Genomic DNA, 13801 nt, shown 5'->3' on the forward strand with positions numbered 1-13801 from the left:
GACACAGGCAGGCCTGGTGCCGGGGACGTCACTGGCAGATGGGAGGAAGCGGACGCCCCTGCTCCACCCCTGGCGCCTCTCCCAAGGCCCCTCCCCAACTTCCAGCCCCCAGGGGCCTCGGAATTGGGAGCTCGGCCTGTCTCCGCCCAGCTTCAACCCAACTTGTAGGACCCGGGGAGGTGGAGCTTACTGGAGCAAGCTCCTCCTCGGGACAAAAGCCCCAGCTGGTTTGTAAACAGTCATTAGCTGAGAACCACATCCCGGCAAATGGCCTTCATGGATTTCAAAATGGTGAGATCAGAGTTCGTGCAGACTGCGTCCGGGCTGCCGCGAGAGGGCAGCAGGACAAGTGTGAGCTCCGAACAGAACACAAACCTGACCTTGCATTGTTAACTGGAGCCTTGCGCCTTGCCGCTCACCATTAAGTGGGCGAAAATGAACAGGAAATAATCTTCCACTTGGTTCCAGCTCAAGCCAGCAACCCTGAAACTTGGCATTTTTGCTCTTTCCAGAACTTTCTTAGCAGAACGCAGGCCTGGGCCCATGCTGTTACAAACACGCAGAGCCTCAAGAGGTGGGCTCAAAATGTCAGGAACACCTGGCCTGACCACCCAGCCAAGGTGGATGGAGCCTAGAGTCAGTATTGACTATTTCCTAAAAATTGATTGGACTGATTAACCCCTGCTTCACTGAGGAAGGTTATTTCCAAAAACCGACCCATTCTTCCCAATATGCCCTTTTACTTTTTAATCATGAAATAGGAACACACTGTAGAATCTTCCAGTAAAAAAGAATCCTAAGACCACACTCAGCTGCCCACCAACCCAAGAGTTTCGCTTTTGTGAGCCCATTGCAAACATGGCTTGCTTTTTGACTGTGGTCACAAAAAATCTGGGTCAAACACAGCATTGCTGCAGAATCAAGAAAATCAGACAGATACTGAGGGGTTACATTTTATTGTAAACCTTAAATATTCTTCAAACAGAACAGAATGATTCCAATCAAGGCTCTTGCATGGCTGACACAGACAAACGTTTCGGAGAGGCAAGGAGAGGGACAGTACAGAGGGTAAGTGCTTGCAGCCTGCCACAAAGACCCCTCATGAGTGCTCTTCAGCCAGCTTGTCAGCCTTCGCTACCGCTTCTTCAATGGGTCCTACCATGTAGAAGGCCTGCTCTGGGAGATGGTCGTATTCACCTGGAGGGGGAAAATCATCCAGTTCGTGAGAGGCAGAGGGCATGAGCTTCCCGCATAGCACAAACATGCCTGGCCACTAAAGGACACATGTAGGGCATGCCTAAGAAACCTTCATTCACCATTTTAAAAAACTCGATTCTAAGTATACATTAAAATAACACATGGTGGGGCCAGCACAGTGGCAGACTAAACCCTCTGCCCTGTGGGACCAACTCCTGGCTGCTCCACTTCTGATCCAGCTTCCTACTTATAGCCTGGGAAAGCAAAAGAGAATGGCCCAAAGCCTTAGGCCCCTGCACCCACATGCAAGACCCAGAAGAAGCTGCTAGCTTCAGACAGGCTCAATTCCAGCTGCTGCAGCCATTTAGGGAGTCAATCAGTAGATGGAAGACCTCTTTCTATCTCTCCTCTGTAAAATGTACCTTTCAAATAAAAATATTTAAAAACAGAAAGACACATCGTTTGAAGCTGTACCACCTAGGTTTCAATTCTTGCTCTCTGCGTATCAGCAGAAGCAGGCAGACCCTTCCAGAAGTGCAAGAAACCAACATTGCATACAAAGGGCTGGGTCACACACACTGGCAAATGTAGATCATTTTCAAACCAAACATAAAAAAACAGCTTATTTTTGCAATTAAAGAAAGGTGAACTGGGCTCCACAGTTACTGAACAGGAATGGTGACTGTTCCAGATTTTAGTTTTATGTTTAGTATCTACTAAAAAACAAGCTCACCTGCCAGAATCTGCTGGAACCCTTTGATGGTCTCCTTCAAGGGGACCAGCTTCCCCATGTGGCCTGTGAAGACCTCAGCCACCTGGAATGGCTGAGACAGGAAACGCTGAATTTTGCGGGCACGTGACACAGTCAGCTTGTCTTCCTCAGACAGTTCATCCATACCCAAGATGGCAATGATGTCCTGGAGGGACTTGTAGTCCTATGAGAACACAAGATCAAAATAAGGCCCGAATAGTCACATGCCGTCAACTTCGACAAAACCCTAAGTGGCAGAGAGGAAGTACAGGCTTGCAGGTCACGAGGTCCCTATTTTTAACCTGGCGCTGTCAGAAATCAATTGGATTCCAAAGCCTAAATACCTGGAAACCCAAGACTTCCTCAGCGTTCATGACTCAAATACCGGTCTCAACTTGCCCTGCTCCACAGTCAATCTATCACACAAGGCCTGAGAACAGATGCAGTCCTCACCCATTCCCCCAAATCCCTAAGGGACTTAATGGCCACTGACTGCCATGGCAACACACTCACCTGCAGGATCTTTTGCACTCCACGGGCAACATCATAATGCTCATTGCCAACAATGTTGGGATCCATGATGCGGGAGGTTGAGTCCAGAGGATCCACAGCAGGATAGATACCCAGTTCGGCAATAGCACGGGACAGGACAGTGGTGGCATCCAGATGGGCAAAGGTGGTGGCAGGGGCAGGGTCCGTTAAGTCATCAGCCGGCACATAGATGGCCTACACGGAGTCAAGAGCTCATCAAGAACAGTAAGGACCAAAGACATTTTCCTTACGCCACTCCTCTTTCTGACCTTTCTACTCATTCTCTTATTCCAAAGTTCACCTCAAAAAGAGCTTTCTTATAGTCCCCATACCTGTAGCTGGGAAAATACCTGGTCCCTCTAGGCCATGATGGAAGAACTCTGCTATGTTGTCCTTCATCCTGTCCTGTAACTCAAATGATACTCATCTTGAGTTAAAAATAACCAAAAATCTCCTTGCACTAATGAATCATGAAAGTTACAACAATTTAGCCACCATGTTTAGTTAACCAATTAATGCAGTAAACATTGAATGTTTAGTTTCTATGCTTCCCGACTTCTGATCTACACTTACACATATTCCTTCCAATGCTTTAGACCACTTTTTCCTAGTCTTTTAGGGTCTTTAGCATGTGCACAAGGTACACTGCACCCTATTCTGGGGGAGTCATGAATGCCCTGGTCCTCTGTGTGCCCTTCCTCACCTGTACTGAAGTGATGGAGCCCTTCTTGGTGGTGGTGATACGCTCCTGCATGGTGCCCATGTCAGTGGCCAGGGTAGGCTGATAACCCACAGCAGAAGGGATTCTGCCCAATAAGGCAGACACCTGAAAGCAGGATAGAAAAAAAACAGGAGTGAAAAGTGACACAATCACACAGGAGGGTTAGATGAGCGAAGTTCTTGCATGCCTTCCCTCTCACCTCCGAGCCAGCCTGGGTGAAGCGGAAGATATTATCGATAAACAGCAGTACATCTTGACCTTCCTGGTCTCTGAAGTATTCAGCCACAGTCAGTCCAGTCAGAGCGACCCGGGCCCGAGCACCTGGTGGCTCATTCATCTGCCCATACACCAGCGCTACCTGCAGGCATCAGACAAAGTCAGAAAACCTGGCAGGGGACCACAGAAGCCACACCCCCAAATCAACAGCCCTCAACTCAAGGACCCGCCTTCTCAGAAAAGTATAAAAACAGGGTCACAGGAGCTGCCTTTCAACCTCCCCAATGCTCCCCAAGAAAGCACCTCCCCAATATAGAACTGTATCTACCAAAATTTTAAAAATCTAGAAATGTAATCTAATGTAAAATAGGAAATAACGTGTGCGTCTTGGAAGCTGGAGAGAATAGACAGTCTGTAGGCCCCAGCCACTAAAACCAACAGCAGCTGGCCAGGTTCCTGCTGAACAATGGGCAGCCGGAGCTCACCTTGGAGGTGGCATCCTTCAAGTTGATGACACCAGACTCAATCATCTCATGGTACAGGTCATTGCCCTCACGGGTCCTCTCTCCAACACCAGCAAACACCGAGTAACCACCATGGGCCTTGGCTACGTTGTTAATCAGCTCCATGATCAGTACTGTTTTGCCAACTCCGGCACCACCAAACAGCCCTACAAGATTAAAAAGAAAGATTATTCAAGAGCTCTGCATTCTGTGATTAGGCAAACTTTTACAAAAGCTGTGCTTTTTCCATCTCAGGAATGGCATCTGGCTTCATTCACAATCTCAGAAGAACGAAAGTCAGAAGCTACTCATCAATGAAGGAGAGTGCTCAACACCAACACAAGGGCTTGTCTGTGTGTTTGTTTTTTATCCTTTTCCATACTAGGTGTGGAGAACCTAAGCCCACCACAGTGACGTACCAATTTTGCCACCCTTGGCGTATGGAGCGAGCAGGTCCACAACCTTGATCCCAGTCACCAGGATCTCCTGCTCCACACTCATCTCCATGAACTCAGGAGCCTCCGCATGAATAGCAGCAAACCTGTCAAGAAGGGGTGAGGAGGGTTGGCATCCGGGGAAGCAATTCCATTCCCCAGCAGCTGGCACCAAGCACCCACCTCCTATGCCAAAGCAGACTGCAGAACAAACTCCTGCAACCTCAGCCATACACCTAAGCCTAAAATACACTATTTGGGGTAGCAGATTTTTTTTGGGGGGGGGCGGTCCATCAGAATTTCGATACCCCGAATTTATTTGGGAACACTGTTGGCTGTTAGTAACTGAATCTACCACCAGGGTAGAAATCCCCCGCACAAAGGTCCAGGAAGTTAACTGGACAGTGTCACCTTGGGGCACAGCTCCAACCAGACACTCACTGCTTGGTCTTGATGGGGCCCCTCTCATCAATAGGTTCTCCGATGACGTTCATGATGCGGCCCAAAGTCTCAGGACCAACAGGGATTTTGATGGGGGCCCCGGAATCCAGGACTTTCTGGCCTCGAACCAAGCCTTCTGTGCCATCCATAGCAATGGTCCGTACTGTGCTCTCACCTGTCGGGAACACACATTGCAGAGTGACACAGGAAGGACAAGCTGAGGTGACATCTGGATCAAGTGCACTGGCTTCAACCAAGACTCTTTCTCAGTATCTAAACATGGCTTCAGCAAACTCAGAAGAACGAAAGTCATTTTGATAAGATCATCATAGAAAGGAGACGGCTTGGTTTTTATATCGGCTTTAATAAAGCACTTACAGTCCTTTTAAAAAAAAAAACCTTTACTCACCCAAATGTTGGGCCACCTCCAAAACCAGCCGGGTGTCCCTGCCTTGCACCTCCAGGGCGTTCAGGATAGGTGGCAGCCCCTCGTCAAACTGGACGTCCACCACGGCACCGATGACGGCCACGATGCGCCCGGTGGCCAGGCCTCCCTTGGGCGCCGGCGAGGTCTGCGCAGCATAGTCGCGAGCTGGCAGACAAAAATACCGAAAGGTCCAGGAAAACTGCGATTTAACCGCCAAGAAAAAAGGCTAAGCCAGTCGAGGCTCGGCCTCCTCCCGCTGGTATGCAAGGAGTGTCCAGAAGAGAAGGCCACACAGTAAGCAAGAAAACGTGCCTGCACAGCCTTTCCCGGTTCCCGCGCAACACGAAATTATGGAGGAGCTCGGTACCCCCAACCCCTGCATGGGAAGGTCAATGTACCTGCCTGTCACACAAGACCCCTTCTGCAAAACGAGACAGAACTGTGTGGGAGAAGGCTCGCAGGAACGAACCGCCCTGGCTCGCAGGAACACAGCCCGCCCCGGGTATGCTTCCCGCGCCACGGATTAGGCCTCAACTAACCTGGGCCTCGGCTCAAGGTCACTGGGGCAGGACAGAAAGAACCCATCACCTGGGGGAAAGCACTCACCGGGCTGGACCGCTGCTGGGGCGGCGCGCAGTAAGAGCTGAGCTTGCGGGAGGGACGCTGAGGGGCCGAGACCCCGCAAGGCCCCGGAGGCCGACGCCGCGGCCACACGACCCACAAGACTCAACATGGCGGAGTCCGGGTGGAGACTGAGAGCCGCAGCTGTCCCCGCCGCCGGCAACCCTGCAGCTGGGGCGCAGACGCTTCTGCTATAGGCATGTCCAATGGCTACATTTCCTGCCTATCATTCTCAACCCTGTTCCTATAGGTTAACAGACTCCCATTTTTCCCAGTGATTGGTTAAATCTGCTGCTAATCTGAAACTCCCATTTTGATTGGCAAGGCCATCCGTCCAGCCTCGAAACCTCATTGGACCGCAGGAATGTCACTTGGGGATAAGGCCTGGGCGGAACTACGTTGAAGAGAGAGGCCGAGTTCCTGTTGCCGGCACGTGGGCTGTCTTTGCCCGTCCTTGGGCTGTCTCCTTGGCTGGGACCTTGAGCTAGATGACAGGGACGAGGGGTGGGGGCTTGGGAAGCGGTATCGTCGGGAAGCTCTCCTCTGGGGTGACCGTGACGCAGTGAGGCATTTTCTCGGAAGGTGAAGCACGGATTTTCTGTTGCGACCTTGCTTAAAGGACACGAAAATAACCAATCCCGTAACATGGATGTCAGACACTTAGGAGACGAAAATAAAACGCAGGACTTTTTTTATTCCTGTTGAGCACATTTTCAATTTTTCCCTTCTCAGGTTTTTAATGTTTAAGATTTTCTTATTTTTTCTGGTGTTCTTTGGAATGCCCATAAAGGTGCAGGTTCGAGTCCTGACAGCTGGTCGCTCGTGCATCTGGGAGAGGCAGTGGATGGTGACCCAAGGATTTGGGTCACTGCCACGTGAGAGACCTGGATGGACTGGTTTTTGGCTGCGGGATTCCGCCCGGCCATATCTGTGGCGGCCATTTCAGGAGTGTGACAGCAGGAGAAAATCTCTCTTTCTCTCTGTGACTAACCCTCACACCTGTGTACTAAATAAACGTTGACTTTAGAGCATGCCTGGGAAGGTTCCAGCAGAAGCTGCACTAATGGTGGCTCCTGGGGAAGGGAGAGGGAGGAGACGACCCCGTAGCTGCAGGAGGAATTACTCACAGCACACAGAGGAGCTGACAGAACTGTGGCAAGCAAGCAGTTTGCAGGGTCCAGCAGAAAGGCAGCAGATCCTAACTAAACTAGGCATGCTTGCAGGAAGCAGTGTGATCCACTAATGGGACCACAGGATCAGGGGAGAGACAGTTAAGGCATGAGTGTGGCATAACACGCAGGAGGCAGGTCTCAGGGGACTAAAACAGGGGCAGTGTAAGAGCCAAAGAATTAGCCTGTTCAGGCCACGGAGATCCAGCAAGGAAGCACACCTTAAACTCCTACAGTAGATGTCTGGTGATGGAAGGGCTCGCCTTTATGCCAAGAAGCCTGTGGGAAAGCCCCAGGGCAAACTTGCAGAGGATCCTGCTGGGAGACTGCAAGTTCTCAGGAGGTTGTCTGAAGTGAAAAAGCCTGTGGGCAGGGATTCCGGGTGGGAGGGAGCGATCTTCCTATATGCTAAATGCGGCCCTGACTGGACCAATTGTAGTTTGTGTATCAAAAGACAACTGTCAGCTGTTGGAGATACAAGCACAGAACTACATTTCAAAACGAAGCTTTGAAGGACAGTGTGGTAGGGCTGGTTCAGCTGCATCCTAAGACACTGGCTGTCAGTTATGCGGATTCCAGTCCTGGCTGCTGCACTTTGAATCCAGCTCCCTATCAGTGCATTTGAGAAAGCAGCAGAAAATGACACAAGTACTTGGGCAGCTGCCAACCCACCAGGGAGATCCATCTGGATGCAATTCCACGTTCCTGAGCCAGCCTGGCCATTGTCAGTTAAGGAGAGAACCAATAAATGGAAGACCTCCTTTTTTTGTCTCGCCCTCAAACTCTGTAACAGTATCTAGCAAATAATATTTTAATGAGGCTTTTATAAAGTGCAAAGACACTGAGATTACAACTAAGGCAGGTATGGTAAGGTAGGTTAAGCTTTTCCTTATGGTGCCTCCGTTCCCTGTCAGAAGGTGGATTCAGGACCCAGCTACTCTGCTTCTGATCTAGCTCCTTACTGATGTGCCTAGGGAGAAGTTGATGATTCAGGTACTTGGAACTTGAGTTTCTGGCTCCCAACCTTAGCCTGGTCCAGACCTGGCAGATGGCTGTGTCAGAGATGAACCAGCATATAGACCACCTCTCTGCACTTTTGGCCCTAACTTTCCAATAAATAAATATATCTTGACAGATAAAACAGAGATGGCATTGTTTACTAAAATGGTTTTTCAGCCCGACGCAATAGCCTAATGGCTACTCTTCGCTTTGCAAGCACCAGGACTCCATATGAGTGCCGGTTCTAATCCTGACTGCTCCACTTCCTTTCCAGCTCCCTGCTAGTGGCCTGGGAAAGCAGTCAAGGACTGCCCAAAGCCTTGGGACCCTGCACCCACATGAGAGACCCGGAAGAAGCTCCTGGCTTCAGATCAGCTCAGCTCCAATTGAACTATCTTCCTCTCTTTATATCTGACTTTCCAATAAAGTTTTTTTTTTTTTTTTTTTTTTTTTTTTTTTTTTTTTTTTACGAAGTCAGATATACAGAGAGGAGGAAAAACAAAGAGGAAGATCTTCTGTCCGATGATTCACTCCCCAGGTGACCGCAACGTCCGGTGCTATGCTGATCTGGAGCCAAGAGTCAGGAACCTCCTCCAGGTCTCCAACATGGGCGCAGGGTCCCAAGGTTCTGGGCCGTCCCGGACTGCCTCCCCAGGCCACAAGCAGGGAGCTGGATGGGAACCGGCGCCCATATAGGATTCCGGCACGTTCAAGGTGAGGACTTTAGCCACTAGGCCACCATGCCGGGCCCCAGTAAAAGTAAATAAATCTTAAATAAATAAATCTTTTAAAAAAGAGAAATATCTTCTGTCTGCTGGTTCACTCCCCAAGTGGCCACAAAGGCCAGAGCTGAGTTGATCCGCAGCTTCTTCCGGGTCTCCCACATAGATGCAGGGTCCCAAGGCTTTGAGCTGTCTTCAACTGCTTTCCCAGGCCATAAACAATGTGAACTGGATGGGAATTGGAGCAACCAGGATATAAACTGATGTCCACATGGGATCCCAGTATGTGCAAGGTGAGGATTTTAGCCACTGAGCCATTGCACCAGACCCGAATATATTCTCTCTTAATACACTTCATCCTTATGTACTCAGTCTTCTAGTGACACATTGATAACATTGCTACATGAAGACACAGCAAAGGAAAACTTGGCATTGGGATGCAGCATTAAACCACTAGCGACCTTTAAAAGCGTGGCCTAGCATGCTAAAGTAGTGGCCTAGCAGCTTAAGTCCTCGCCTTGAAAGCCCTGGGGTCCCATAAGGGCACTGGTTCTAATCCCGGCAGCTCCACTTCCCATCCAGCTCCCTGCTTGTGGCCTGGGAAAGCAGCTGAGGACAGCCCAATGCATTGGGACACTGCACCCGCGTGGGAGACCCGGAAGAGGTTCCAGGTTCCCGCCTTCAGATCGGCGCGCACCGGCCCGTTGTGGCTCACTTGGGGAGTGAATCATCGGACGGAAGATCTTCCTCTTGTCTCTCCTCCTCTGTGTATATCTGGCTGTAATAAAATGAATAAATCTTAAAAAAAAAAAATACATCAAATGTTTAAAAAAAAAAGCAGGTCACTTAGCCACCACAGTTGTTGGTTGACCGGCCAGCTGAATATTTGGAAAGCAAAACTCACATAACTCATTTAATACACATCTGCCTCTAAGATCCTTAACCCCTTTAATTCTGATTCCTTGTTCAGTTGCATTTCACTTAAGCAATTTACAACTATTCCAACACCTCCCCAAATGTTCTACCTACCTCAGAAATCTAATACTCCTCCTTTTGAAAAAAAAAAAAAATTTATTTTCATTGGAAAGTTAGATTTCCAGAGAGACAGAGAAAGATCCACAATTTGCTGATTCACTTTCCAAGTGGCACAACTTCTGGAGCTGAACTGATCCAAAGCCAGGAGCCAAGAGCTTCTTTCTGGTCTCCCACGTGGTGCAGGGTCCCAAGGCTTGGGACCATTCTCTGCTGTTCTCCCTGGCCACAAGCAGGGAGCTGGATCAAAAGCAGGACAGCCAGGCCAGGACTTGAACCAGTGCCAATGTGAGATTCTGTTGCATGAAGGCATATTAGCCTGTGGAGTGTTGAGCCATGGCACTGGTCCTCCCCCTCCTTTTTTTTGTAATGATTCATTATCTACTACAGTGAGAGAGAGGACAGACAAAACCCACATGCCCCAAATAGCCAGGACTAGGGCAGGCTCAAGGCAGGAGCTCAACACTTAATCACCCATGTGTATGGCAGGGATGCAAGGACCTGGGCCAACACCTGCTGCCTCCTAGTGTGCACGCTCCCAGAATGCTGGATGGGAAGCAGAGGAGGCAGCATTCAGAGCAGCATTCCAACATGCCATGTATGTGTCCCACACAGTGGCTTCGCCCGCTACAATGCAATGCTTGCTCCTGATACTCCCTTCTGGGAACCAGTTTTGGGGAATCAATTATGATTACACACACAATACATGGAACATGCTAGGTAGCTAAGGCAGGAAATGAGGCCTTTCACTGCTGCTACTGAAACTTCACTCCCCTGCCCAGGAGGAACCAATGGATCGACATACTACATGTGTCCCATTCACTTTTGGGTCACTTCATGTAATGAACATACAGTCCCACTTTTAGAAGACTATAATGAGGCATTTGGCCTAGTAGTTAGGAAGAGGGATACGGGGCTGACATGTTTGCTCAACTGGTTAATCCTCCACTTGCAAGCACTGGCATCCCATATGGGTACCCATGTGTCCTGGCTGCTTCATTTCCCACCCAGCTCCCTGCTTATGCCCCAGGAAAGCAGCTGAGGATGGCCCAAGTTCTTGGGCCACTGCACCTATGTGGGAGACCCAGAAGAAGCTCCTAGTTTCAAATTGGCTCAGTTCCATCTGTTGTGTCACTTGGGAAGTCAATCAGCAGATAAAAGATCTGTCTGTTCTTTCTGGAAAGCCTCACCAATAAAAATAACTTAAAAAAAGAGAGAGGACGGTTACAATGACTACACCTTTAACAAATACCTGGGTTCAAGTCTGGCTGCACTCTTTTACAACTTCATGTGCATTCATTGAAGCAACAGGGGGTGGCTCAAGTAGTTGGGTCCCTGCCATGCTCCTGGATCAAGCTCCTGGCTCTTTGTTTAGCATGGCCCAGCCCTGGATCATTCAGACTTCTGAGGACTGAACCAGCAGATAGGAACTCACTATTTGCCTCTTAAAGACAAGAATCATCTCAATTGAAGCACACCATAAAAAATACTAAGCTTTCTGATATTTGTGTTTTGGAGAATGTTCTGTATCAGTACATTTAAGTTTATTGATCATGACTGCTTAGTAAACCATCATAAGGCCATGTAATAACTTATTTTCTAGCTGTTTTTCTTTTTTTTTTTTAGATCTGATTTAGAGATGCAGGGACACAGAAAGCACTTCCATTGGCTGGTTCACTTTCCAAATGGCTACGATGGCCAGAGTTGAGTCAATCCAAAGCCAGGAGATTCTTCTAGGTCTCACACGACTGCAGTGTCCCAAGGCTTTGGGCCATCCTCAACTGCTTTCCCAGGCCACAAGCAGGGAGCTGGATGGGAAGTGTAGCATCCAGGATACCAACTGGCGCCCATATGGAATCCTGGCCCATGCAAGGTAAGAACTTTAGCCACTTACGCTACTACACCAGGCCAGTTATATTACTTTCATTTCAAAGACAAATTTATAGAGAGAAGAGACAAATCTTGCATCCCCTAGTTCACTCCTCAAATCACAATAGCCAGAGGTGAACTGAGTCCAAGCTAGAAGGCAGGAGCCTCTTCAGGTCTCTCATGTAGGTATAGGGTCCCAAGGTCTTGGCAATCCTCGACTGCTTTCCAAGGGCACAAACAGGGAGCTGGAGCAGGAGTGGGAGTAGCCACAACATGAACTGGCACCCAAATGTGATGCTGCTGTCACAGCGTGGAGGATTAGCCTGTTGAACCACAGCACAGCACTGACCCCACAACAGCTCTTTCTGGCAGTTTGCCTTGGAACCCTGACTCAGACCAAGGACAGCCTGTACTGCTGGGGCTCATTCTCTTTCAGACACACTTTCCTTCCTGCCTCCCTACTTAGAACTCTACATGAGGCAGAGCTACATCAGGAAAACTGCCAGGTCCAGGCTGCTCTGAAGAATTCAAAGGTAACTGCTGTCAGTTCTATTTCTTCTATATAATGCAGATTCTATAGCATCAGTTGGATATTAATTTCCACCCTTGTATTTCTAGTACCTAACACTCAGTGCATAAAGTATCCAAAGGAAATAATCGGTGACACCACAAACTGAACAAACGTAGAGCAGTAAAACTCTTCAGTTCACTTCAAGTGCCAGCATCTTATTTGTGTGCTAGTCCAAGCTGCTCCACTTTTGATTCAGCTCCCTACTGTGTCCTGGGAAGGCAGTGGATGGTCCAAGTGGGACAAGTGGGACATGTGGGAAATCTGGACTTCTAGCTTCAGATGAGATCAGCTCTGGCTGGCTGCTGCATCCATTTCAGTGAACCAGCAGATGGAAGGTATTTCTCCCCTTCTCTGTAAATCTGATCTGCCTTTCCAATAAAAATAAACCTTAACAAAATCACTGATCCTTACAAAAGTGTACTGAGAATGACTAGTGAGCAAGTGACAGTTTTTATTTTAGACAAGTGTCTGAGGTCTGCTTGGGAGACCTCAGAGGGCTTGGACCGAGTCTCAGCTATTGTGTTTTTGTTCTTCCTGTTAATGTGACTCCTAGAGGGCTGATGATAGCTTATATACCTGGATCCCTACTGCACATGTGAGACAGATAGTGTTCTGCCACCTACACACCAATTCTTGGCATTTCAGCAAACCAGCAGATGAGGAAGATACCATCTGGGTCTAAGTGCCTTGAAAAACAGACTACTCCTAGGGAGAAAATCCTTGTCTTGCACGAGGTGGGATCCCATGTGGCCACCAGTTCTAATCCCAGCAGTCTTTCCCATCCAGCTCCCTGCTTATAGCTTGGGAAAGTAGTTAAGGACAGCCCAAGGCTTGGGACCCTACAACCATATAGGAGACCTAGAAGTTGTTCCTGGGTCGGATCAGCTCAGCTCCAGCTGTTGTGGCCACTTGGGGAGTGAAACAGTGGATAGATCTTCCTCTTTCTGTTTGAAAAGACTATCATTTTAAAAAGTTGCATATTATTTTTTACATTTGCAAAGCAGGATTATAACAAGAAAGATGGACAGAGGTTTCACTCCCCAAATGGCCCCAATGACTGGAGTTAGGAATTTCTCCCAGGTTTCTTACGTGGGTGCAAGGGCCCAAGCAAATGGGCCATCTTGCTGTTTTCACAGGCACGTTTAGCAGGGAACTGGATCAGAAGTGAAACAACTGGGATTCAAACAGTAGCCCATATGGGATGTCTAAGTCAAAGTGCCGGCCTGTTACTTGTTTACCCTTGAGTTCTGAGATTTTCCATCTGGTCACTTTCCGCATGATCACAACAGACATGACGAACCCAAAGAAGCCAGGAATGTCGATATAGTGGTTGGCAGGGCCCTTGCTGCTTTTCCAGGCCCAATACCTGGAGTGAGATCCCAGGAACAGCAGCAGGGCCATCTTGAGCTGGTACCAGTATGGGATGCTGGTATTGGCTTAACCCATTACCAGGACACCACTGGCCCCCTAGGTGGTCATCCCGAGAAAAGCAAGACTTCTTTGAACAAAACACCTGAGAAGTCTGGACTAGTTTAAGTTACCCACTCTTTGTAAAACATTTACTTAAAAACATGTAGAAAAAGGATAGCAAACTTTC

At 48.7% G+C, this 13801-nt stretch overlaps 1 protein-coding gene and 2 non-coding genes across 3 annotated transcripts; all 3 read right to left on the reverse strand.

Annotated features, from left to right (window-relative positions):
* Positions 1-940: 940 nt before the first annotated feature.
* On the reverse strand, positions 941-6047 carry ATP5F1B (ATP synthase F1 subunit beta). The gene is made up of 10 exons (XM_004589680.3): positions 5828-6047; positions 5204-5386; positions 4795-4969; positions 4339-4460; positions 3902-4086; positions 3400-3558; positions 3183-3305; positions 2462-2674; positions 1931-2132; positions 941-1197 (listed from the first exon to the last, which is right to left on the reverse strand). Exons 1-10 carry the CDS (start codon positions 5952-5954, stop codon positions 1100-1102), a joined length of 1587 nt encoding a protein of 528 aa, XP_004589737.1. The 5' UTR covers positions 5955-6047; the 3' UTR covers positions 941-1099.
* LOC118757622 (small nucleolar RNA SNORD59) lies at positions 4166-4240 on the reverse strand. The gene has a single exon (XR_004995292.1). It is a non-coding gene; the product is annotated as a small nucleolar RNA SNORD59 (small nucleolar RNA).
* On the reverse strand, positions 5056-5130 carry LOC118757621 (small nucleolar RNA SNORD59). The gene has a single exon (XR_004995291.2). It is a non-coding gene; the product is annotated as a small nucleolar RNA SNORD59 (small nucleolar RNA).
* Positions 6048-13801: the final 7754 nt, after the last annotated feature.

The sequence above is a fragment of the Ochotona princeps genome, chromosome 15 (assembly GCF_030435755.1).
Source record: "Ochotona princeps isolate mOchPri1 chromosome 15, mOchPri1.hap1, whole genome shotgun sequence".
Lineage (NCBI taxonomy): Eukaryota > Metazoa > Chordata > Mammalia > Lagomorpha > Ochotonidae > Ochotona > Ochotona princeps.

Coding starts and splice junctions, on each gene's coding strand:
- ATP5F1B (XM_004589680.3), bottom strand. CDS start 5,954: ATGTTGAGTCTTGTGGGTCGTGTGGCCGCGGCGTCGGCCTCCGGGGCC. Junction 3,306..3,399: donor TCACCCAGGCTGGCTCGGAG/GTGAGAGGGAAG, acceptor TCCTGCTTTCAG/GTGTCTGCCTTATTGGGCAG. Junction 2,133..2,461: donor GAGTGCAAAAGATCCTGCAG/GTGAGTGTGTTG, acceptor GTGTTCTCATAG/GACTACAAGTCCCTCCAGGA.